At 54.8% G+C, this 23,736-nt stretch overlaps 10 protein-coding genes across 10 annotated transcripts; 8 read left to right on the plus strand and 2 right to left on the minus strand.

Annotated features, from left to right (window-relative positions):
* Positions 1–35: 35 nt before the first annotated feature.
* On the plus strand, positions 36–3,086 carry PHACADRAFT_247701 (uncharacterized protein). Its single transcript, XM_007390592.1, has 4 exons — positions 36–463; positions 518–810; positions 862–998; positions 1,055–3,086. The coding sequence occupies exons 1-4, from the start codon at positions 45–47 to the stop codon at positions 2,852–2,854; spliced, it is 2,649 nt and encodes an 882-aa protein (XP_007390654.1). The 5' UTR covers positions 36–44; the 3' UTR covers positions 2,855–3,086.
* A 415-nt stretch (positions 3,087–3,501) lies between these two features.
* On the minus strand, positions 3,502–4,231 carry PHACADRAFT_190378 (uncharacterized protein; the record flags this gene model as incomplete). Its single annotated transcript, XM_007390593.1, has 3 exons — positions 3,502–3,728; positions 3,792–4,154; positions 4,195–4,231. 3 exons carry the CDS (start codon positions 4,229–4,231, stop codon positions 3,502–3,504), a joined length of 627 nt encoding a protein of 208 aa, XP_007390655.1.
* Positions 4,232–4,462: 231 nt separating this feature from the next.
* On the plus strand, positions 4,463–6,790 carry PHACADRAFT_190379 (uncharacterized protein; the record flags this gene model as incomplete). Its single annotated transcript, XM_007390594.1, has 5 exons — positions 4,463–4,576; positions 4,624–4,857; positions 4,910–5,594; positions 5,656–6,021; positions 6,081–6,790. 5 exons carry the CDS (start codon positions 4,463–4,465, stop codon positions 6,788–6,790), a joined length of 2,109 nt encoding a protein of 702 aa, XP_007390656.1.
* Positions 6,791–7,072: 282 nt separating this feature from the next.
* PHACADRAFT_111557 (uncharacterized protein) lies at positions 7,073–9,720 on the plus strand. The gene is made up of 13 exons (XM_007390595.1): positions 7,073–7,426; positions 7,478–7,499; positions 7,557–7,616; positions 7,672–7,746; positions 7,800–7,840; positions 7,899–7,943; positions 7,999–8,088; positions 8,143–8,194; positions 8,244–8,713; positions 8,768–8,885; positions 8,944–9,177; positions 9,231–9,337; positions 9,403–9,720. The coding sequence occupies exons 1-13, from the start codon at positions 7,331–7,333 to the stop codon at positions 9,583–9,585; spliced, it is 1,593 nt and encodes a 530-aa protein (XP_007390657.1). The 5' UTR covers positions 7,073–7,330; the 3' UTR covers positions 9,586–9,720.
* A 94-nt stretch (positions 9,721–9,814) lies between these two features.
* On the plus strand, positions 9,815–12,075 carry PHACADRAFT_168658 (uncharacterized protein; the record flags this gene model as incomplete). Its single annotated transcript, XM_007390596.1, has 5 exons — positions 9,815–9,971; positions 9,997–10,248; positions 10,302–10,513; positions 10,566–11,719; positions 11,775–12,075. Exons 1-5 carry the CDS (start codon positions 9,881–9,883, stop codon positions 12,073–12,075), a joined length of 2,010 nt encoding a protein of 669 aa, XP_007390658.1. The 5' UTR covers positions 9,815–9,880.
* On the minus strand, positions 12,071–15,378 carry PHACADRAFT_247708 (uncharacterized protein). Its single transcript, XM_007390597.1, has 13 exons — positions 15,273–15,378; positions 15,188–15,215; positions 15,112–15,134; positions 14,932–15,057; positions 14,837–14,883; positions 14,483–14,784; positions 14,234–14,423; positions 14,081–14,180; positions 12,882–12,933; positions 12,758–12,818; positions 12,554–12,697; positions 12,355–12,486; positions 12,071–12,296 (listed from the first exon to the last, which is right to left on the minus strand). The coding sequence occupies exons 8-13, from the start codon at positions 14,161–14,163 to the stop codon at positions 12,175–12,177; spliced, it is 594 nt and encodes a 197-aa protein (XP_007390659.1). The 5' UTR covers positions 14,164–14,180; positions 14,234–14,423; positions 14,483–14,784; positions 14,837–14,883; positions 14,932–15,057; positions 15,112–15,134; positions 15,188–15,215; positions 15,273–15,378; the 3' UTR covers positions 12,071–12,174.
* Positions 15,379–15,572: 194 nt separating this feature from the next.
* PHACADRAFT_84118 (uncharacterized protein) lies at positions 15,573–19,013 on the plus strand (the record flags this gene model as incomplete). Its single annotated transcript, XM_007390598.1, is given in 11 exon segments — positions 15,573–15,715; positions 15,770–15,957; positions 16,013–16,143; positions 16,193–16,570; positions 16,619–16,741; positions 16,791–17,467; position 17,507; positions 17,520–18,185; positions 18,240–18,419; positions 18,484–18,936; positions 18,990–19,013. The coding sequence occupies 11 exon segments, from the start codon at positions 15,573–15,575 to the stop codon at positions 19,011–19,013; spliced, it is 2,964 nt and encodes a 987-aa protein (XP_007390660.1).
* A 268-nt stretch (positions 19,014–19,281) lies between these two features.
* On the plus strand, positions 19,282–20,243 carry PHACADRAFT_83957 (uncharacterized protein; the record flags this gene model as incomplete). Its single annotated transcript, XM_007390599.1, has 2 exons — positions 19,282–19,782; positions 19,833–20,243. The coding sequence occupies 2 exons, from the start codon at positions 19,282–19,284 to the stop codon at positions 20,241–20,243; spliced, it is 912 nt and encodes a 303-aa protein (XP_007390661.1).
* A 311-nt stretch (positions 20,244–20,554) lies between these two features.
* PHACADRAFT_247711 (uncharacterized protein) lies at positions 20,555–23,176 on the plus strand. Its single transcript, XM_007390600.1, has 10 exons — positions 20,555–20,610; positions 20,691–20,869; positions 20,924–21,103; positions 21,159–21,479; positions 21,533–22,366; positions 22,426–22,748; positions 22,802–22,874; positions 22,929–22,956; positions 23,006–23,101; positions 23,154–23,176. Exons 1-6 carry the CDS (start codon positions 20,580–20,582, stop codon positions 22,477–22,479), a joined length of 1,599 nt encoding a protein of 532 aa, XP_007390662.1. The 5' UTR covers positions 20,555–20,579; the 3' UTR covers positions 22,480–22,748; positions 22,802–22,874; positions 22,929–22,956; positions 23,006–23,101; positions 23,154–23,176.
* A 118-nt stretch (positions 23,177–23,294) lies between these two features.
* PHACADRAFT_82680 (uncharacterized protein) lies at positions 23,295–23,672 on the plus strand (the record flags this gene model as incomplete). Its single annotated transcript, XM_007390601.1, has 2 exons — positions 23,295–23,534; positions 23,589–23,672. The coding sequence occupies 2 exons, from the start codon at positions 23,295–23,297 to the stop codon at positions 23,670–23,672; spliced, it is 324 nt and encodes a 107-aa protein (XP_007390663.1).
* Between the last annotated feature and the right edge of the window lie 64 nt (positions 23,673–23,736).

Raw genomic sequence — 23,736 nt, forward strand, 5'->3', positions numbered from 1 at the left:
TTCTTGTCCCCCGACCACCATCATAGTCCATCCCGCACGCCCCCATGCATCCGCGACGCCTCCCATCGTGGTTAGCGGTCGCGGCCACCGGACTCCTCTTCTTCTTCTCTGTGGTTGCTGCTCAGTCCAACTCGACCTCGAGCGGGCTCAGCAGCACCTCTACTTTTCCCACCCCCTCTGTTTCTGCCGAGACGACCTCCGCTACGATCACGACAACAATACGCTCCGGCAACTCGCTCATCCCAATCTCTACCGTTATCCCGGTGGTCCTCAATGTCACCGTTACCCCAACACCAACCAGCTCTGGCTCTGCTGCTGCTTCGCAAACGACGTCTGCGTCTGCAACACCGACGCCTGACCCCCGCCACTTGGAGACAAAGCTCGACCCTGGCTTTGGCGTGCTTGGGGCACTGCTCATCCTCACGGGTATCCCAAGCGCTTTCCTAGGCCACAAGAACCGATGGTGCGCACGCTCGTCTTCGTCATCATGAGAAAATTGGCTGACTTTGTGGTGTAGGACGTCATTCTTTCTCATTGGGTTCTACACGCTTTCCCTCGTCTGCTTCGTGTTGATCCTCAGGTTTGGCATTCTGCAAGCCGTGAACCCTCCTTCCACGACGTTGCGAGGTTTATTCGTCCTGGCATGCTGCGTTGCTGGTATTGCCGGAGGGGGCGTAACCATCTTCTTCTGGAAGGCCACTAGGTATTTCATCGGTGCCTGGGGAGGTTTCGCATTTGCCCTCTGGATACAATGCTTCAGAGACGGAGGTCTCATCCAAGTGATCGGCTTCCGCTGGATCATGTACATCGGTAAGGCATTTGCACACCGAATCTGTGGGTGATCTCTGATGCCTCTCACAGCCTGCGCAGTCGTGGGCTTTGTACTATGCACGCTACCCAAGTTTCACTACCATGTCCTCCTCGTCTCGACCGGCTTCGTTGGAGCAACATCATTCATGCTCGGCGTCGACTGCTTCACCGCTGCCGATCTGAAGGAGGTACGTTTCCCTTTTCGTTATTTTCTCACATCCATTGACAGATTTGACTGGCATAGTTCTATATATGGAACCTTGGCTTCAACTCTCTCTTCGAGAAGTTTGTCGACCATGGGATACAGTTCCCGGTTACCCAGACAATGCAGATTGAACTGGGCCTCATGGGAGCAGTCGCCCTGGCCGGCATCGCTGTCCAGCTGCGCATTCTCAAGCTTTTGCAGCGCAAGCTTCGTGAGATCAAGGCGGAGCACCGCCGCTTGGACCAGGAAACCGAGAACCGTGCCGCCGCCGACTTTGCTGAAGTCGAACGCGAAAAGGAACAATGGGAGCGCGAACATCCAAGTCTTCTTAAGCACGGACGGAACGACAGCACCCTGTCAGGCACTCCGTTGATGAAAGACGCGGAGTTGGGACTTGCTACCCCTAACGATGAAAAGCGAGCTTCCACGTTCACACTCATTGACGGTCCTCGGCAGCGAGCACAGTCTGGGGTCTCCTCATTGATGTTGAACTCTCCTCCTGTCGAAGGGCGGCAGTCTCCGGGACCTCTCCCTGCCCTCGACCTCGGTGCTGACTTGGAGCAGGACGTCCCCAAAAACTACATCTCCGACGACCCGGAAATCAGAGAGCGTGTTCGCAACACATCTATCTCGCTATCTGTCGCTCAGGATCTCGAGGACTTGAGGAAGAAGCAGGAGTTACTATCAGAGATCCAGAACATTCGCAAGTCCATCGAAATACTCAAATCAGAGACTCCTGCGCCTTCAAGCTCCACTGATTCCGCCCGCCCATCCTTTTCTTCTCGTTTGGAGTTGGGTTCACTTCCGCTTCCCGGCCCATCCCATCTTCGCCCGCCAAGAGCGAGCGACCCGCGGGCGCGCGTGCAGTCTATGGAACTTTCTAACCTTCGCGCATCTAATCCGAGTCCAGTTGGCCGTCCTACTAGTGTGCCTCTCCAAGACGAGAGTTGGGATGCGTATCTGCGGGAACGGAAGCTTCTGCAGCCTCCTTCTGGCGTCACACCTCCAATTCCAACCAGTCCTCCAGTCGCCAGTCCTACACCTAGACTAGCGGTGTCTCCAGCCGTTACCGCAGCGCTGCTTCAGCGGCAGCGTCGCGATGACTCGTTGCCCTTTGGCCAGGTACCAGCCACGACTGATAGGCCTCCTTCTGCCGAAGCCCTCGCAAGGCGCTCCTTATCGAGCCCGAGATCGTGGTTACCAGAGCAGTTGCCACCTGCGCTCAGACCTCAGACTCACAAGAAGTCGGACTCTCAGTCGAGTTATGCGCCAGGAACCATCCTTCCGCCTCGAGCCCAAAACGCGTCTTCGCCACCGCCGAAAGAGTCTGGCAATAAAGTCATGTCATTCGAGGAGCTCGAGGAGCGGCACCGGGAGAGGCTGCGTCAGCTCCAGCAGCCCCTTACACAAGCGGAAAAGGAACAGGCGGATATCCAGGCTGCGAAGGTGCGCTGGGAGCGGGCCAAGGAGCGCGAGAAGCAAGCTGTGCTCAAGAGACAAGCCGAACAAGCGGCCACTGCTAGTAAAGAGGCGAAGGACAAGAAGCGAGAGAGCGAAGTGCGCGGAAACCCGGTGCCGCCGAACGACGAGCGGCGGGCGCCCCGACACAGTCGAACACTCAGCCCAGACGCGCTTGCTGCCGTCGGCGGTAAGCCCACGTCGACGAAGCGTCTGTCGGCAATGAAGGTCGAGGATTGGCAAAAGTCGCAGGTTTTTGAAGCTGAAGCCCGACCACACCGCGAGTCGAGGCGTGCCTCCGGCGTACCCTTTCCAGGCCACCCTCGCCGGCCATCAGGTGAGGTGAGACGAATGTCTGTCGCGCGTGATCCCCCAAGTTGAAAGTGGCCTACACGTCCGTTCACCACATCCTTCATTATCTTCATTTCCTGTCAGCGACACCATAGGACTTCTAGCATAGGACTTTCGAACTTTCTATTTCCTTCACATGATCTAACATTTCATCGACACCGTAATACTTGAGACGACACATCTGTTTACCTGCAACTCACTCATGGACTTGTACCGCATCGTATGTTTGCATTTGATAATGTGTACGGATGTCATCTACACCCAACAGTATAGTAGACATTATTCGGAGGAAACGAGCAGAAAGTCTTCGTGGCGCCATCGCAAAGCGCAGGCGTACGCGTGGTTTGAACGAGCAGATGTGTTCGGACATGGTAATCCAGAGCTCAGGAGACCCTGCTCAAGGCGGTTCCAATTAGGGGCTTGGCGCTTTCCTAGGCCTGGCTGGGCATCTCCAATCCTCCAACCTTCTCCACTGTGCAATTCAATCCTTCTGTCCTTTATATACACATCCACAGGCCAACCTGGCACCGACTCTCGTTAACAATATACACACTATCTCACTCAGACCATGTCCAGCATTCAGCGCTCAAAATCCACGCCGTCAGTGGTCCCGCAGCAACCTTTCCTCACGCCCTGCGACGACGGCAACGATGCTTTGCACACACACCGTCCCCGCATTACGACGTCTCGTCCAGTGAGTCCGCCGCAGGAGAGAACAATCCCCCAGAACCATTCGCTGCTTTTGTTTCGTCTGCTATTATCTTTAGCGTGTGCGCCCGGCGCAGATCACAATATGCGTTGTACAACGCGTCGCTGTCTTCAGGAAGATCATCCGAATAAGACGTTGATAGATGGTCGTCGTACGCTGATGAGAATACCGCTTCGCTCGATGAGAAAACAGAGCCTGGAGAAATCACTCTCTGTGAATACGCTGTATTTCGTGCGACGACACCTCAAGGTGACGTACGCAGCGACAGCACACCCAGCTTGTCTTCATGGCGGATCACCCGCCCAGTCTCCTCGTCCTCCGCTTTGTCAAATGTCGGAAACTGCTCGAGTTCTAACCGTTCATCACTGTGTCCTAGTTGCAGCTCTGTCGCGTCCATCTCATCCCCTCTCAACCAGCTCCATTCCGTCCTCGGAGTGTCCGTGCCAGCGAGGCGGGGAGGGAAGAACCCTCCGAGGCTGAACGGATCCTCTACCCGCTCGGCACGCGGTGTCTGGTATCCAGAGCGCGCGAGCGATCGTGGACTTGCCAATTCCGTCAGAGCGAGGCTCGTCTTGTGTCGGGTTAGAGGACGAGCGGTGGTGGTCGGGTATCTCAGCGGGCCTGGGGAGGATGTTAGAGATGATCTCGCTGCAATTCTGACTCTGGTCGAGACTCGCGATTCGAATGTGGTCGTCCATAGACCATTCTTTCTGATACACAAGCGCTTCGACTTGTATTGTGACGCGTGACAAATAAGTCACATGGGGGTGGGTATAAGTTGGCGTTCCCACGGGGTTTGTTCCTTCCCACACCTTTCGCTCAAGTTCCCACAGTCTACTGAGCCTGCGTGGGAACGCGATACTGCCCTCATGAGCACCTATCCAGGCTTTCTGTTGCCCTCGTCTCCCCCCTCCCACCTCCACTTTACTATGGCCTCGATAGCAGTGCCAGCCCCTGGTGCCACCTTCCCCGCTCCCGAGACCGCAAATCCTCAGGAGCTTTCCCGTTCGAGCTCATCAGCCCAACCTAACTTTGAGTCTCTGGTGTGCACTCTTCCTCCCAGTCTTCCTCTCATCTAAACGCGTCTTAGGTAAACACGCCCGTGTCTTCGCACCCGGACGAGTCCCAGGCATCTGAGGCTGCCCTAAATCGTCGTCCCTCTTCGCCAAACCAGACCATACAGTCTATCTTAACCGCTACAGGCGAGCCAGAGGCAACTCCAAGCGCTCTGTCCTCTCAGGCCGCTTGGAATTCTACCACTAACATAGGCCATCCTTCACGGGATACTCACGGTGTTTTATCAACGCCGTCAACTGCTCCGCCGGTTTGTTTTACTTGTTGCCAGAGCGTTCAGCTTAGACTAATTTCCATCAAAGCGCACGTCTACTAAGCGAAAGCTTGACGCGTCAGAAGGGGATGATCCGCATAACAAGATAAGACGCGTTGTGCGCGACCACGTCTCTCAACATGCCTCTCGACCGATACCCATGACCACTGTGCTATGTCTGCACGCCGCGGTCGCACAAAAGTCATACGGCACCGAGAAACGTTTTCTCTGCCCTCCACCCATCGTCCACATCGAAGGCCCTGTGTGGAACATGAAAAACCAGCAGCTTTCCATGACGGTAGTCTCGGAAGGTGGTGAACGCTCATACGAGCAGAGGGCACCAATCGACCATAATCTCTCGGCAAGTTTCAAGTTCTTACACGTTACCGGTTCAGCGAAGTCCAAGAGCTTCCAGCTGTCGCTCGATATCGCAGAGCCTCCTCCACCTACTACGGATGGCAGTGAACCGGCCAATCCCGGGCGGGTTTGGGCTTCGTTCGACTCTGCGCCCGTAACTATCATTTCGAAGCCTTCCAAAAAGACGGCGAAAACACGTAACATCGCCTCCTGTATTCTTGCTGGCGGGCCAGTGTCCTTATTCAACCGTATCAACTCTCAGACTGTCCGAACGAAGTACATGACGGTGGACAACGGCCAGCTGTGCGCGAGTAACGTCACATGGGCTGCTTTCAACGTCTCTGTTGTTCGGCCGCAGGGAGAACAGCCTGCCATTGGTATGTCAACTACGCCACACACCCGGACCATCTCCGCGGTTGCTGACATAGGAGCTCTCAGGTCCTCAACCTGTGACTTATGGAAGCGAAGTAATCTTAACCGATACCCTTTCCGGCATCTCCACCTCCCCTTTGACTATTCGCAAGGTTGACAAGGGCAGGATTGCTCCTGATGACGGTGGGCCTGTCAGCCAGATGCAGAAGATCGCTCTGCAGCGGACCAACACGGACGGTACTCGTCACTATCTGTCGGCAGCTAGTCCTGTTCCAGGCCAAGGAGCTACCCCAGGCCAGACCCCGGCGAATCAGACTGGCACGCACCCGCTAGTTTTCCAGGCTCCTCGGGTCCGCGAAGAGACCCGCGACGGTGTTCGAGTGATCACGGACGAAGTCGATGATTACCTGTGCTGGACCATCGTCGGAATCTGTACGTGACCTTGTTCTTGAGTTGAGCTGTCAGCAAAAAACTTACTTTGTGCGCTTAAGCAAAATTTCAATATACCTTCTTTGATGCCTTCGGCCACACCGACCCGCCTGAGCTGCCTATTACTCCCTTCCCGACACTCTTCACGGCTCCCGCCCTAGCTACTGGCAATGGCTCTGAGCCTTGCACCCTGGACTTGACAGTCGCGAACTTCTTTTACGCGCATCCGCACACCCGCGAGCAGACGCCGCTAAGCATTTATCTGGGCAACCTCGGACCTCTCCGTCACCAAATGAACGCGCCTTATCCGCCCGGCCCTCTGACGAGCGTGTCACCGTACGTACAGGCTATTGGACCGGATGGTGTGCAGCGCGACGAGCCTATTGGTTCTGGGGCGTCACCACTCGACCGGCCTCCATATATGGGTGCGGGGCCCATTCACACCTCAATTACCGTCGACCTACCTCCGGTGGCTGACATTTTACGAGCGCTACAAGAAGACCTTGAACCGCCGGCGCGCGACGCACCAGGACCGCAGAACGGTGCCTCTGCCGATCCCAAGGTAAATGTAGCGGCACTTAACGGTCGCAGTCTTCCCCTGTTGTTTATCCGGGCGGCGGACGGCGTAGGATATCATTCGGGCAGGGCTATTGCGGTGGAGAATATATTCCAGTCCTTGGAGATGAACGGGCGTACGGATGACCAAGCTTGGCTTGCTCAGGCACAAGGTCTGGAAGCAGCGATGCACAGTTGGTCGCTCAGAGTCATATAGAGCCTCCTCAGATTGCCTTGACTTTCTTCTGGAACGCTATCGCCTTGTATACTCATTACTACTTGTTTTGCTGTGATCTCTTTCAGTGTTGTGTTATCGTTTCATACCTACTCATCGTGCTTTCGATTCAAGTTTATGTACCACGTACTGCTATTGTCGTCCGAGCTGCATCTGTATCGCCAGCAGCTGCCGTTACGGAACATGTATATATATTTGTCTGTTTCTCTGTGCTATCAGCCGGGCGGGAGAGACCATCAGAGGCATTTTTCGAGCCGTACGCGCTCTTGTTGACAACATCATCCCGATCTGCGGAGAGACACGTTCGAACGTATCACAAAATGCGCAGACCGTTCAATTTTTCCTTTGCCCCAATCGATGGACGAGCTTGGCGGGTACATATAGGCGGGCGCAAGCTGTCTCAAAGCCCGTCCGTTCCTTTCTTCCTCTTCCTCTCTAGCTCCGCCCTGCGCCCTGACACCTTGGGCGGCTAATCCACTACATAACTTCCCTAGTCGCTGCAGCCCCTCGCCAGAAACCACCATGTCTTCCAACATCCGCTCGCGTCTCGAATGGTTTGCCAACCTCTCCACTACCAATGCCCCCGTCCCTACCGAGGACACCAAGTTCCTCCGCAAGGTACGTCCTCCAGGCTCGCCGTAAGGGCCAGACTCATTAACATCGTTGCAGACCGCGATCATCGCGACTATCGGTACGTCTTGCGCTCAAACGCGCCCACTGCATGTCTTTTAAACGCTTTTGGATGCAGGCCCTAAGGTCAACAATCCCGAGAAGCTCGCTGAGCTCATGCGTGCAGGTGTTAACATCGGTCAGTGGTATGATTTTGTGGAAGTGCTGCATGAGCTCATGCGTTAGTCCCCCAGTGCGCATGAACTTTTCGCACGGCGAATACGAGTACCATCAGAGCGTCGTCGATAACACTCGGGCTGCGGTTGCCGGTGAGTGCTCTTTAATGTCATATCCAGTGGCATGTCCTCATATTTGCCACTAGCGAACCCTAACTTCCGTCCGATCGCCATTGCACTCGACACGGTACGCGTCTTACAAGTCCGCAGTCATCGGTGATTCTCATTTGTTTCTCACGGAGTAGAAAGGTCCGGAAATTCGTACCGGTCTCATAAGGGATGGCCAGGACGTACGTCGTGCGACTTCTGCTGCATTCACATAGACTAATAGGGTGTCCACCACAGATTTCCATCAAGGCCGGCCATGAATTCATTATCGCCACTGAGGAAAAGTACTCGAAGATCGGTGACGACAAGATTCTCTACATGGATTACGTGCGTTCCGCAACCCATATTTTGTGTGTGTATGCTCACTGGATTGGCCTCTAGAAAAACCTCCCCAGAGTGACTGCGCCTGGGAAACTCATCTATGTTGATGATGGTTTGTTATACATCATTTCAAGATAATCTATATGGCTCATGAAATGCAGGTATTCTTTCCCTCCTCGTCACTGCCATCGACGGCCCCAACGTACACGTCCGTGCGTTGAACAACGGCACCCTCTCTTCGCGCAAGGGTGTCAATCTTCCCAAGACCGATGTCGACCTCCCGGCACTCTCTGAGAAGGACAAAGCTGATCTTCGGTTTGGTGTCAAGAACGGTGTTGACATGGTTTTCGCGTCTTTCATCCGTCGCGCGCAGGATGTCCGCGACATCCGCACCGTCCTCGGCCCTGATGGCGCGAACATCAAGATCATAGTCAAGATTGAGAACGAGCAGGGTGTCGCGAACTTCGACGAGATCCTTAGGGAGACTGATGGTGTCATGGTCGCTCGTGGTGACCTTGGTATCGAGATCCCCGCCAGCCAGGTTTTCGTCGCTCAAAAGATGATGATCTCCAAATGTAACATGGCTGGCAAGCCCGTCATCGTTGCCACACAGATGTTGGAATCTATGACTGTATGTCTCTTACTCCCTTTGACGTAGCTCGTTGAACTGAATTATTTGTTCTAGTATAACCCCCGCCCCACTCGCGCGGAGGTCAGTGATGTCGCCAACGCCGTCCTCGACGGTGCCGACTGTGTCATGCTGTCTGGCGAGACTGCCAAGGGATCGTACCCTGTCCAGTCCGGTAAGGTCATCTCTCCTCTGCCTCGCTTACACAGCCTAATGAGCTTCTGTTTCGACAGTTCTCATGATGGCCGAGACTTGCATGCTGGCGGAGGCTTCCATCTGCTACCCTCCTCTGTACGATGAACTCCGGTCCCTCACTCCTCGACCGACCGACACCGTTGAGACTGTCGCTATCGCCGCGGTTGCTGCTGCTGACGAGCAGAATGCGTCTGCTATCGTCGTTCTCTCGACCAGCGGCAACACTGCGCGCCTTGTCTCCAAATACCGCCCTCGTTGCCCCGTCATCACTGGTGAGTCCTGTTCGAGGTAAGATCTGGTCCCCCTGCTGACGGCACATTCCTAGTCACGCGCAACCAGCAGACTGCACGACAGATTCACCTTCACCGGGGAATTTATCCATTTTGGTACCCAGAGCCTCGGGGTATCGAGAGCCACCAATGGCAGACCGATGTAAGTAGCCCTGATGTGGGATGTGTCATCCGATGCGACTACAGGTGACTGACACTTCTCGACAGGTGGACAACCGTATCCGCTTCGGTCTTCGTAGCGCACTGGATCTGAACGTTATCAAAACTGGCACGACTGTTGTCGCTGTCCAAGGCTGGAGGGGTGGCCTTGGCCACACCAACACGCTCCGTATTCTTTCTGTGCCGACCGACCCTGCTGACCTGCAGATGCAGCCGCTCGGAGGCCGCTAAGGGTGTTGAAGTGTACGATAGACAGATAGACAACGCGCTGGGCTCGCATACGTGTACATTAGTCCCGATGGCTGCACCCTCACGACAGCTGAGTAACTTGTATTATTTTCATGACTGCAAAATTTTCGAACTTGGACGATTGCCATTCTGGGCTATCGACGCTTCTCGATCGCGTCTGTCAACCCCGCGTGGCCGTAGGCGCGTTCTTCACGGTCATCGTGCACATGGCTCGCGTCAGCCCTGCACGGAGCATACTCGCGGTCAAGAGCATTCCGCACCAGACTGACCACGCGCCATGCCCCGCGCTGCCTATCATGGCTGGTTTAGTGGTATCCTCGGGTTGCTAGGCGGTCCACCAGACAGGAGGAGAAGAGATTCGCATGCGTGTGTCACAACGACCTCTTTATTCAGCCACCCGAGCTCATAATATCCCGCTCAGAATCATAGCACTGGCCAGGAGAAGGCCCTACTGCTTCGCCGTTGCGCTACTCATTGGAGCATACACCCTCCTTGCGCTTTATCTGCGCTACGTGACGGTGGAAAAAATATGGATCCCGCCGTTCACCGTCCTTGGTCCTCCGACGCTCGCATTTGACGTCCGCGACCTGAAGAGCATATGGCAGTGGGAGGTTGCTGCCGGGCATTATCCCTCGGCTCATTCAGGTTTGTGGACCAAGTCCTGGTACCCCATGATCGAACTGACGCGTCACGTTTAGTACCATCGTACATAGGCTCGGACGTGCTCAGAAACCCGGCGCGTCCTACTAGGAATAGTGACTACGCCAGTACTGCTGGGGTGGGCCCACCATGGATTTACGTAACCCCGAATCTTTCGCACGCCAACATCGCATATCCCTCGAGACCTGTCCCAGGCAGCGCGGCTGATCTCGACATTGTCGTGCGGCACTGTGATTTCTCCGTCGGAAAGGTTTGTGGTCTGACGCTCTGTGTATCGCCAACTCACGTACGGCTCCGTTCAGTACGTGCGGGACTGCCTCAAATTACTGCGCAACGGGGCAGAGCTTGACGTGGCATCTCGCCGCGTCAGAGGAGGGGCTTCTGAGCAGTTCCGGTACATCTATGTTACTGACTCTGCAAAGAGTGGTGGACACTCTCGTGAGGCGCAGAACGAGACGACCCAGGTCCATGACCGCGAGAGCCACTATAACGGCCGGCGAGCAGGCCTCTCAAAGTCACGCCTTACGCTTCCCCCTCTCCCGACCATAAGCACGCATGACCCATGCCATAGCGTTGACCGCCGCATTTTTCACATGTTTTGGACGGGTCCATTCACGGACAAGCCCTACATGGCGCTCCTCTCTTTCCTCTACACGCAGAACCTCGGCTTACATGTTCCACCTGAACACTCCCTGCCAACCTGCAGGACAGAAATGTGGGTCTGGATCACGCAGCCGGACTGGGCGCGCTACAAGCGCGCGACATGGGAGAAGCGAATGCACAATGAGCTGAAGACGAACCCGTGGGCGTCAGTGTTCTTGCACCCGCGGTTCAGCCAGGTTATCCAGTTCAAGGTCTGGGACGCGGTGGAACAACTCGACGCTACCGACGAGCTGAAGGACGAGTGGAGGAGATACATGCACATGGTCTTCAAGTCCAAACTGCCCCGGGACCGCGAGACCGTCGAGACGCCGGAAGACGTTGTGGGGGACGGCGAAGATGACATTGGCCTTCCTGACAGCGGCACTGCCCTCGTCAACCGCTCACCCCAGTCCGCAGACGCGTACGACAAGCCGTCCGTCGCGCTGTCCGACCTCGTGCGCTTCGTACTCTGCCACCGCTTCGGGGGCGTGTATCTCGACGTCGACACGCTCCTCCTGCGCGACTGGGAGGAGCTCTGGGGCGCGCCAGGCGCATTCGCGTACCGCTGGTCGCGCCTGGAGCGCTACAACACCGCCGTGCTCCGCATGCACCGCCAGAGCGCGCTCGGGACGTGGCTCCTGCGCACTGCGCTCCAGAGCGGACTCGACTTTCACCCGATCCGCGTCTCGCGCTACCTCGAGGACGCGCAGATGGAGGGCCTCCTCCAGCGGTTGCCCGACGCGCTGTTCGACCCTGCGTGGCTGATGGTCGAGGGCTTCCATACCGAGCGGCCGCCGCAGCCGCTCCTCAACACGTGCGTCTATCAGCTGAGAGTGGCGTCACCAGTGCTAACGATGCTTGTCTAACAGGTTCGACGATTTCTTTAAGACGCCGCCGCGGCTCGGTGCAAGCCCCGAGGCTCTTGGGTTCGACGGCTTTTACAAAGGAGCGTTTTCCTACCACTATCACAACAGATGGTGGACGCCATTCGACCCCGACCGCAACTATCCTGACGTTGGTCCGCGCTTTGGTAGTGACCAGTCGCCATCTACTGAGCACCCGCCAGAGGCGGTGCATGAACTTAGCTGGTCGGCCGTCATAAAACGAACTTTCGAAGCCTACATCCGCGGAGAACAGCCGAACATGTACGGCGAGCGATTGTACTGGTAGCACACTATACTTTTCAATTCTGATGTTGTTAATACAAGTGTGTCAAGTTTGGGGATCTCCCAGCAGTGTTGTTGCTCTGATAGTACATGTGATTATCATTTATCGCTCGCGGTTGGCAATCTTCGCCTGGGCCTTGTTCACTGAGTCTTTGAGAACCTGAATAACGTTCTCTGGGTGTGGGTCGTTGAAGATAGCTGTGCCTGCGACAATAACGTTGCTGCCTGTACAGAGGAAACGCCGTTCAGCCTGTATCTCGTGCATTTGTGGGGGACGCGTTACCTGCATCGGCGCAGACACCGATCGTCTTCGGGCCAACGCCACCGTCGACTTCGATGTCCTTGTCCGGGAATCGGGCGCGCAGTTCCGCAACCTTGGGCACGCAGCGTTCCAAGAACTTCTGGCCTCCACGACCTGTGTACATGCGCAGCTTGTTAGCCGGAGGCACTTCGCCGAAACACAGTCAAAAATGTTCACGAACCGGGGTACACCGTCATGACGAGAAGCATGTCAGCGGCCTCGCCCACTTCGTCCGTGATTGCGGTCGAAGGCGTGTCCGGCGAGATGGCAACACCTGCCTTCATCTTCCGCTCACGTATGGCTTGGACAAGCGAGAGCGGGTTAGCTAGTGAGGTGGCGGACGTTAAGTGTCCGCACGAGCGTACTTGGCATGAAACTCACTGACAAGTTGCCTCAAGGTGGAAGCAGTAGAGCGAGCCGCCTGCGTCAGCGATGTCGTTCACCCACTGCGAGACAAAGTATATTCAGCATGGAGGCGCGTCTACGGGGAGAAAGAGCGGCGAACATGCCTTCTCTGGTTCGGAGACCATCATGTGGCAGTCCATGAATATGCCCGGGACGCTCTTGGCCACACACGAGAGCACAGGACATTCATGCCGGTTTTACCTCCAGAGGTAGCATCGGAGGCGATGGAAGCACCTGTGAGGTCCGTATGAGCGAGATCTATGGTCGTCTCGGGCTGTTCACGCACCAACAGAGGTTGCCACTGACAATGCAGAGCCGGCAGCCGATGTAGCTACAGACAAGGCTGAGCCTATGTCGGAAGTGATAGAGTTGATGACTGGTGACGACCGGAGGTCAATATACGGCTTGCATCTGAGGCAGCGGGCATACCTTGGCGCTTCTCCTGCTCAGCACTCGCCAGGGTGGCTACGGCGAGGAGGCAAAGGTACGCAGAGAGGGCGAGTCGGGAGAACATGGGGATAGTTAATGGGGGTGAAGGAAAATGGGAGGGAGGGCCATAGGAAGGGGAGCGTATTTAAGGAAAACCTGGGACGGCGGCCGGGCTGGCTGTGCGGCAAGCTGCGTGCACCGGCTTGCAGGAGCGGGCAGGGCACCCCAGCGCAAAGCGGGATCGGAAGAGGCATCTGGCCTTTTCAATGGGATAACGTCATGGCAATCTCGGTAACTGCCTCGGCGTTCTCCGTCCAGCGACCATCACCACATCTTTGCAAGGCCTTGGCTGGTATCGATCTCCCTCGTCCGCTGCTGCAGACATGCCCAAGGCCATCGTCTCTCCCTCTGTCCTCGCCTCAGACTTTGGTCAGCTCACAGCAGAATGCAAGCGCATGATCAAAGGCGGTGCCGAATGGCTCCACATGGGTCAGTGTACATCCGCTCTCGGCTGTCCGCAGTCGATGCTCATCCGGGCTCTGTGCAGATGTCATGGACGGGTAGCCCTTTTCGATATTTTCGTTGCTGCGGTAAGCTGATCATCCGTCGTCTCGGACAGCCACTTTGTACCCAACATCACCATGGGTCAGTGCCCCAAACACTATGCCTACCGCCCCGCAGATCTAATGACGCCCCCGTTCCAGGCGCGCCCCTATGTGAGAAACGGCACTGACTTGCTGACTAGCGGGATCCGCTTTATCCGTTGCAACTTCTGGAGGTGTGTTTTATGCACATTGTCCTGTTCGTCTGTGTTAAACTTGACCATAGCCGGGTCTGTCCTGAGTGACGCCACATCTGGAGGTAAGTCATACACCTAAAGTGCGAAGATAAAGCGTGTCTCATCGTAGTTTCAGCTAGTTCCGTCTTGTCGGACGCTACTTCACTAGGTGGATCCATTTTCACCGAAGTCACCTGTATGTGCAATCGCCGGAATTATGAGCATCATATTCTAACCCTTAGTTCGTAGCTGTTGGAGGATCAGTTGCAACTATAGTAACCTCCGCCGGAGGTGAAGCGATCACTCTCGCGAGCAGCGGTGCGGGCGTGGCCACGTCTTTTGCTGGGTCAGTATACACCGTTGCAACCGGAGATGTCGCCTCTCTCGCCACGGCGTCTTCTACATCAAGTTCTACGGCTTCTCCCACAACGACTACAGGGTATATATTTCAAACACACATTCGAGATGTGTCTAGGCACTGACGTGGAATTGTTCTAGATCTAATGGCGCCTTCCAGGTCGCAAAGCCACAGATCGCCAGCCTTTCTTTCGTTGTTCTCGGTATGCTAGCGGGAGCTTGGGTGGCATTCTAGGCCATTTTTGTTTCACTGATCTGCTTCATTTTGCCCATCTTCGAGGACAATTTCTGCGCGTGTAATACCTATATACCCATTGGTATTTAAATTTGCACTCGAGTTCTTTCAACCATAACACCGTTCTCTAATGGAGGGTCCAAAGAAAACATGTGGCTGTAGTTCTATAAACGGATTACTCGTCGCTGGCAGACATGTCCTTGTTTACCTAAGACGCAATGCGTTAGGAGACGAGGACTAGACATGGGCGAAATCCGCACCTCGCGGTTGAAGAACAACGAATTGGGGCCCCAAGGGAAGGGGCGATCTGCAGCAAAATCAGTGATAGCTCCGGAGCGGAAACTTCAAGACATACGGCGCGTGTTAAGGTACTCGTACGCGGGAGGTTGCGGGAGAGTGCCATTGTTCTCGTGCTTGAGGTGCTCTTCGTGTTCAGCGTGCTCCTGCTCCACGCGGTAGACCCAGATGGTGGTGATACCAACTATCCAATGGCCTTAGAATAACCCGAGTGTTCGTCGGTAAGTGGTCTACTCACTGCCAGGGATGCAGACATAGTAACTAGAGTCAAGTAGTCAGCTCATGTCCTACGTAGCAAAAGCAAAATACAATACCCGATTTTCCTCCAGAGCTCAGCAGTCTCTGAAGAGCGAACCGTTCAGACACCGTCGAGGACAGCACACCGCGGTGAAAACGTACCTGCGGCGTGGGCGCGACTGACCTCCTGCTGAGCCTGCCAGCTGTTCTTAGCAGCATCACCAGCAGAGCTGGCAAAAGAGCGTGCACGGGGAGCGGCGCGGAGGAGCTGACGACGGAAAAGCATGGACATCTTGGTGTATGTTTCTGAAGAGGCGGTAGCCAGTGATTTAGCGGAAGACCTCGGTGATGTGAGCTTAGGTAAGGATTCCCAATTGGGAGATAATAGACGCCGACGACGCGTTCACCGTTCGCTGACGCGTACGCACACCCATTGTACCTCTTACGTCCACCACGCCCAGCATGGTCCGCATGCACTCATCCGCCGCCGGCGTACTCGCTCTGCTTTCAGAGCCGGAGCCTCTGCTCCGCGAACACGCCCTCAGGTCTCTCAATGGCCTCGTTCCCCAATTTTGGGCAGAAATATCCGAGCAGATTGAACTCATGTATGCTCCCAGATTATATCCGCCTGTTTGGTGCTGAGTGCAGTTTTGCAACAGCGAGTCGCTGCATGAGAGCGAGGAGCTCTCCGCTGACGCACGGAACTCTGCTGCCTTGCTCGCAAGCAAAGTCTATTACTACCTTGGAGAGTACGATGAAGCCCTGTCGTTCGCTTTGAGTGCGGGCAGCGCATTCGAAGCCGAGGGGCGCACTCCTGGAGTAGAGGAGTATGTCGAGACAGTCATCTGTGCGTGTATCCGAAGTCACGTACACATCCACTACTCATGCATGTTCCTCGGCAGCCAAGGCTATTGACCGTTACGTCGAGGCCAGGTCAAAAGAGGAAAGTGGTGGTGAGAAGATTGACTCCAAGCTGCAAGGTATCATTGAGGGCATTCTGCACCGATGTATCAACGAAGGCGAATACAGACAGGTGAGTATCGCACTGTATGCCGTAGGACATAATTCTAATGCAGTTGTAGGCGATTGGTATTGCCCTCGAATCTCACCGTCTCGATATTGTCGAGGATATTTACAAGAAAACTCGCGACGTTTCTCTCCTCTCTTATGCTATGGATGCTGTCCTCGATACCGGTTTCTCCCTCTCGTATCGCGATGAGGTCCTCAAGTCCCTTCTCCCTCTCTTCCCACTCCCATCTAGCAAGGACCGTTCGACGCATGTCCACTCCGTTACCCGTTTGCTCGTGTCACTTGGATCAGCAGAGCTCACTATCCCCTTTCTCACCTCGTTCGTACCCGGCGACAAGCTTTTGGCATACCAGCTCGCGTTTGACCTCGTTGAGGGCGGTGCACAGGACTTTCTGGAGAGCATCCGCAGCGAACTCCCAGAAGGCAGCGGGGTACGCTCGTGGAGTCTTACAGAGGAACTAATGCTAACGGTTTTGCAGGAGGCGAAGGAGATCTACGACCGCATTCGTGAGATCCTGGCAGGCCAGGAGTCTGTCAAGCTCTACCTCGAGTTTTTGAAGAGGAATAACAAGACTGACATGCTGATCCTGAAGCACTCCAAGGTTCGTATACCGTCATTCAGTCCATTTCGAAGCTGACATCGTTTTGCAGGATTTCTTAGAAGGCCGCTCATCTATCTATCATAATGCACTCACACTGCAGAACGCTTTCATGCACGCAGGTACCACGTCAGATACCTTCCTTCGTGAAAACCTCGAGTGGCTCGCACTTGCATCGAACTGGGCAAAATTCAGCGCGACGGCAGGGCTTGGCGTTATTCACAAGGGTCACTTCGCGGAGGGCATGAACATCCTTGGACCGTATCTTCCTCAGCAAGGAGTCGAGAGCGGCATTCCTGGCGCCGTCTTTTCCGAAGGTGGTGCATTGTTTGCCCTTGGACTTATCAACGCAGGCTGTGGAAGCGGCCGTCAGGTCGAAGGTTATCTCCGCGAGACTCTTCGGTCAGCACAACACGAGGTTGTTCAGCACGGGGCTGCTCTTGGCCTTGGCATCGCAGGCATGGGCGGCAAGAACGTGGATGCATATGAGGACCTGAAGCAGACGCTTTTCAACGACTCTGCAGTTTCGGGAGAGACAGCTGGTTACGCCATGGGTCTCGTTATGCTTGGCACTGGCGACGCTACTTATGCTGATGAAATGCTTACGTATGCTCGCGAGACGCAACACGAGAAGATCATCCGTGGGCTTGCAGTTGGCCTTGCCTTTTTATACTACGGACGACAAGAGCAGGCTGACGCCATGGCAAACGAGCTGCTCGGTGATAAGGCGTGTTTATTCTCTATGAGCTTAAGGTATCAGGCTGACAGTGTGTGCGCGTAGGATCCGATTCTCCGCTATGGTGGTGTCTACACTTTGGCGCTAGCCTATGCTGGCACCTCTGACAACACCGCTATCCGCAAGCTGCTCCATGTCGCTGTCTCAGACACCTCGGACGATGTCCGCCGGGCGGCAGTCACAACACTAGCCTTCCTCCTTTTCAAGAATCCCTCGCAAGTACCACGCATCGTACAGCTTCTCAGCGAGAGCTACAACCCTCATGTCCGATGCGGCGCCACCCTTGCCCTTGGTATCGCTTGCGCAGGAACCGGCCTCCAGGATGCCATCGACATTCTCGAACCCATGACCAAGGATAGCATCGACTTCGTCCGCCAGGGTGCCTACGTTGCTCTTGGTATGATTCTCGTGGAACAGTCAGAGGCGGTTTCGCCAGCGATCGCCTCTGTCCGCCAGGCGTATAACAAGGTCATTGGCAACAAGCACGAGGACCCTATGGCCCGCTTCGGTGCCACCCTTGGACAAGGTCTCATCGATGCCGGTGGACGTAACGTCACCATTACCCTGCAGAGTCGTGCTGGAAGCCGCAAGACGAGTGCCATTGTTGGCATGGTCCTCTTCTGTCAATTCTGGTACTGGTACCCGTTGGCCCACTGCGCTTCACTGGCGTTTGAGCCGACCGGGATTATTGGCCTTGACGCGACCTTACACGTAAGTGCTTCTGCTGATATCCATCTCACTACCTGAGGCTCATTAACACTGCAGGCACCGAAATTCGAATTCTTGTCGAATGCGAAGCCGAGCTTGTTCGCGTATCCACAGCCGATGCAGACACCAAAGAAGGAGGCGATCACTAAAGTAGCGACGGCAGTCTTGTCAACCACTGCCAAGGCTAAGGCTAGGGAGAAGAAGAAAGCAGCTGCAGAGGGCGAGACCGTAGACGCAGTGCGTTATCTTTCTAGCGCGACTAAATTCTTTATTCTGACACTTGTGCTGGGACGGCAAGAAGAAAGATACAGACGTCGAGATGAAGGTGGACGACTCTGCGGCAACAGACAAGCATGGGGACGTGTCACCTCTCTCGGGCTCTATCTCCAACCTTCCCGAGTCCTCGAGTTCACCAGAGCCTAACTTCCAGAAGCTGTTTAACTTCTCTCGTGTCACACCTGCGCAGATGGCGTATGTTACCTTCCCATCAGACTCTCGGTACCAACCGGTGCGCGCTGTGTCAGCACATCCTCCGCGAAAGGGTCACGCAACGCCGAGCTCGCTTGCGAATCTCGAGAAATTTGGCGGAGGGGGAGGTATCCTCATTCTTGCGGACCAGCAATCGGAGCAGCCGCCCGAGTACATCGAGTTTACGACACAAGCAACCGCTGCCCAGCAAGACCTGGCTAGCTTCGACCGGCACATATCTCTAGAAGAGAATGCTCCAGAAGCCGATCCTCCAGAACCCTTCGAGGTATGTAATCAACAGTTCTCTAGAGTAATGCTAACTTCTCTTCACGTCCGCAGTATCCCTTTGACCAAGATACGTGAAGCGAAGTTGACACTCGCATGTAGATTACATTATGATATCGGACCGTTGCACAATGTTTTCATTCCTCACTACTACTTCTGCTTAGCGTGAGACGACAGCTGGATCTGAGACCCAAAGACGTCATATGACGCTATACCAAATGCGTAGCTGAGTCTTCATCCAGCCAATGTTATCATTTCTCCTTGAAACTGAATCGGGGCAGGTGATAAATAGTGTGTTGAGATCCGGGGAGCTCCGTGCCTCACATCTCACATAGCGACCAGCACAATGTCAGAGGAGCCCATCAAAGTCGCGGTGCTGGACGACTACCAGCGTGTCTCGCACACCTACGGAGACTGGTCTATCTTGCAGAATCGTGTAAAGGTGGACACCTTCATCGAGACGCTGCATGACGAGGATGCTCTCGTTGAACGGCTCAAACCGTATGCCATCATATGCGCAATGCGCGAGCGCACCAAGTTTCCCGCGTCTCTGCTAGACCTCCTGCCTAACCTGAAGCTCATTGCGACCACAGGCAAGTACAACGCGGGGATCGACGTCGCACATGCGAAGAGCAAGGGCATTGTGGTGAGCGGTACTGGCAAGGGAGGGAAGTCAACGGAGGAGCACATTTGGGCTCTCATCCTGGGCACCGCCAGGCATCTAGCCCTGGAGGACGCAGGCGTGAAGGCCCGGCGTCAGGTGTGGCAGTCAACTATCCCCGTTGGCCTTGCAGGCAAGACCCTTGGTCTCGTGGGAGCCGGTTTTCTTGGGAGTGCGACGGCCAAGGTGGGTCTCAGACCTGGAAATGGCGGAGCTGCAAACTGACCTGATTGTAGATCGCGAAAGTCTTTGACATGGAAACTATCGCGTGGTCGCCTCACCTCACTCCCGAGCGTGCAGCGAAAGCTGGAGTGACCTTCATTTCGACGAAGGAGGAGCTCATGAGGCGCAGCGATATCTTGTCCATCCACATGGTCTTGTCAGAGCAGACGCGTCACCTCATCACAAGGGAGGACCTTGAGCTGCTGAAGCCAACTGCGCTGTTTATTAACACGTCTCGAGGGCCCATTGTAGATGAGCAGGCCTTGGTGGAAGTCTTGCAGAAGAAGAAGATTGCAGGAGCGGGTTTAGATGTTTTTGATATCGAGCCTCTCCCGTTGGACCATCCTCTGAGAGATCTGCACAATGTTACCCTGTCACCACACATGGGATACGTCAGCGATGACAATTACAAGGTGATTGTTTAGCTTGGGTTTTTTCGGTTTGTGCGGTTGATTGACCTCCGTTTGTCCAGGCTTTCTGGGGACAAACTGTGGAGAATATCAAGGCTTTCCTTGATGGGGAGCCGATCCGTGTAATGCAGTGAATGGGTTGTAGCTATGCAACGAACATGAATGTAACATTGTAAAGTGAACGTGAACAAGTACCTGGCTTCCAAAGCCCTGGTGTGACGCTGAACGCGAGAGGAGTTGTGACCAAGGGCCACGCGAGCGTGACGACGTCTTTTAGAGGCCCGACTGATCTCAGCTAGTCGCGCAACCCTTGTCCACAGACCCACCCTCGCCCTTACCGCAACTACCGCCATGGAATCTCGTCTTGCTCACCGTAAGAACGGTATGTTCGACATTCAGCTTCCTTTTTATTATTCTATCTATCCTGCCTTTCTCGATGATACTGATCCGCCACTGTTCCAGACTACAAAAACAAGGGTGGCCTCAAGGCCGACGACCTGCGCCGCCGGCGCGAGGAGCAGCAGGTCGAGATCAGAAGGCAAAAGCGCGAGGAGAACATCTCCAAGAGGCGGAACTTCCTCCCCACGACCGATGCTGACAGTGACGATGAAGAGTCTGCAGCTGCATGGGGAGAGTCGCCTGTACGTCGTATCGCGTCCTCTTCTCTATGTCCAGGTTTGCTGACTGTGTACTAGCTCGCTGAGGACATGATTCGCGACGTTTTCTCTGACGATCCCGAGCGCCAGCTCGATGCCACGACCAAATTTCGCAAGCTGCTCTCGAAAGAGAAGAACCCTCCGATTGAACGCGTCATTGAGTGTGGTGTTGTTCCCCGTTTCGTCGAATTTCTTCATGGCGACAACCCGATGCTTCAGGTGCGCCTCCCACGGGCGAAAGTCTCTACGTCTCGCCTAACCCTCGTATCCGCAGTTCGAGGCTGCATGGGCGCTCACAAATATCGCGTCTGGCACAGCGGATCACACTCAGACTGTCATTGGCGCAAGTGCTGTCCCTGAGTTTATCAAGCTCCTCTCTTCCTCTGTCAACGATGTCCGAGAGCAGGCCGTTTGGGCTCTTGGAAACATCGCCGGCGACAGCCCGCAATGTCGGGATTATGTTCTGCAACAGGGCGCCCTTCGTCCCCTCTTATCTCTTCTGAGCGAAAACCACAAGCTTAGCATGCTCCGGAATGCTACTTGGACATTAAGCAACTTCTGCAGGGGCAAATCTCCTCAGCCGGATTGGGATTTGGTGCGTTTAAAACCTGCGTACGTACAAGCATGGTCTCTGACTGTTTCCCCCAGATTTCGCCCGCTCTCACTGTTCTCACCAAGCTCATCTACTCACTCGATGACGAAATTTTGATCGACGCGTGCTGGGCGATCTCATACCTTTCTGACGGTTCTAATGACAAGATTCAAGCCGTTATCGAGTCCGGCGTCTGCAGGCGACTTGTCGATTTGCTCATGCACCCCTCCACTACTGTTCAAACCCCCGCTCTCCGTTCTGTTGGCAACATTGTAACCGGTGACGATATGCAGACTCAAGTCGTCATCGCGTCGGGCGCTCTTCCCGCTCTCCTCTCCCTTCTCTCCTCCCCTAAGGAGGGCATCAGGAAGGAGGCTTGCTGGACAATCTCGAACATCACCGCAGGCTCTCCCCCTCAAATTCAAGCCGTCATTGACGCGAACATTATTCCACCACTCATCAACATCCTCCAGAATGCCGACTTCAAGACCCGTAAGGAGGCATGCTGGGCTATCTCGAATGCGACCTCCGGTGGTCTTCAGGAGCCTTCCATTATCCGCTACCTTGTTTCCCAAGGGTGCATTAAGCCTCTCTGTGATCTGTTGACCATGATGGACAACAAGATTATCCAGGTCGCACTTGACGGCCTGGACAACATCCTCAAGGTTGGCGAGGTAGATAAGCAAGCCGCGGGTCCGGGTGCCGCCAACCAATACGCCGTCTTCGTCGAAGAAGCTGGTGGTATGCTCACTATCCACAACCTTCAGCAGCACGACAATCTGGATATATACAAGAAGGCGTTCAACATCATGGACAAGTACTTCCCCGATGACGAGGACGTCGATGCTGCTATCAGCGCACCCAGCGTCGATGCTTCCGGTGCCTTCGCAGTGCGTAGCATCTCCCCTTTAGTCAGGAGACGGATCGGACTAACGTTCATCTTGCATAGTTCAATCAAGACGGTGCCGCTCCCCCACCAGGTGGATTCAGCTTTGGGCAGTAATCGGGTTTTGGTTGCTTCTCCCCGTCACCATCCTGTACTTGTTATTTTCTCCATCATCTCTCCCGATGAGCCACTGTGTAATCCATCGTCATTGTCGTACATAAATCGTTTTCGCCTCGAATGCACTTATATCGCATGTACCTGATAGAATTTGGCCCCCCTGACCTAGCCAGGGGGTAAGTATTATCGCGCGAGAGGCAGAAAGCCTCAAGGTGATCCAGAATTGATTGTTAGGCCTAGCTATCTGGGCCGTTGCTACCGGGGATCAACTGCATGTACATAAGCACAAGGATAATCGACATTTATAATATGTAAGGCGCACCATGCAAATGTTGTTCCCGTTGAGTAGAGTCTGGTTGAGATGGGTCTTCTTATGGCCTTGCGGAGTAGTCTCGCTGGATTCCTCCCATTAACACGCTTTGAGCCACTGAATTTTAGTTGATACGCACTACTCTGTAACATCTTCCAGCACCATGTCTAACAACAACTGAGCATTACCCCGTCGGATGAGTTGAACGCCACTTACTGACGAAATCGTCGAAACCTAGTAGCGTGCCGGTGAACTCGCGATCACCCTTCATAATGACCCAGATGCGCGAGCCAATACATCTATCGATCAGCTCTATGAACGGGTTAGAAGCGCTCTAGAGGGAGCAGCTACAACTCGCACGTACCTAGAGGGAGAATCTGGGACGCCATCGTTTTGAAGAATGAGTGCGCTCGAGCGCCTGAACAGTCCCCGCGTTCAACTAAGTAAGCGCGAGCCCGGATCTTGCAACAGACCACCACCACTACCACCTACAAGTCTATTGACGATGCCAGTTCGTCTGCGCTTTGCACTTCATGGCCCTCGCCACAATCGCGTCTTCCACATGGTTGCCATAGATTCGCATGTCAGACGGAACGCTCGCCCGCTCGAGACTCTGGCGATATACGATCCTCAACTGAAGTCTGACGAGCAACACAAGACTGTCAAATGGAGCTCGGAGCGGATAAAGTATTGGCTCAGGCAGGGAGCTCAGCCCTCAGGCAGTGTAGTCAACCTGTTGACTTTGGTGAGCATCCCAGCTTTCGGTGACTTTCTTCTCGAGAGTTGACACCTTTGCTAGGGTGGCATTCTTACTCCCAACTCGAGATATCATCGGATGCGTGATGAAAGAATGGCCGAGAACAGGTCCGGTAGCAAAGCATAGCCGACACATTATCTCTGATGACATACACATCGGCTGTCGTATGGCCTATTCCAATGTTCCTCGA

The sequence above is a fragment of the Phanerochaete carnosa genome, assembly GCF_000300595.1.
Source record: "Phanerochaete carnosa HHB-10118-sp unplaced genomic scaffold PHACAscaffold_1, whole genome shotgun sequence".
NCBI lineage: Eukaryota > Fungi > Basidiomycota > Agaricomycetes > Polyporales > Phanerochaetaceae > Phanerochaete > Phanerochaete carnosa.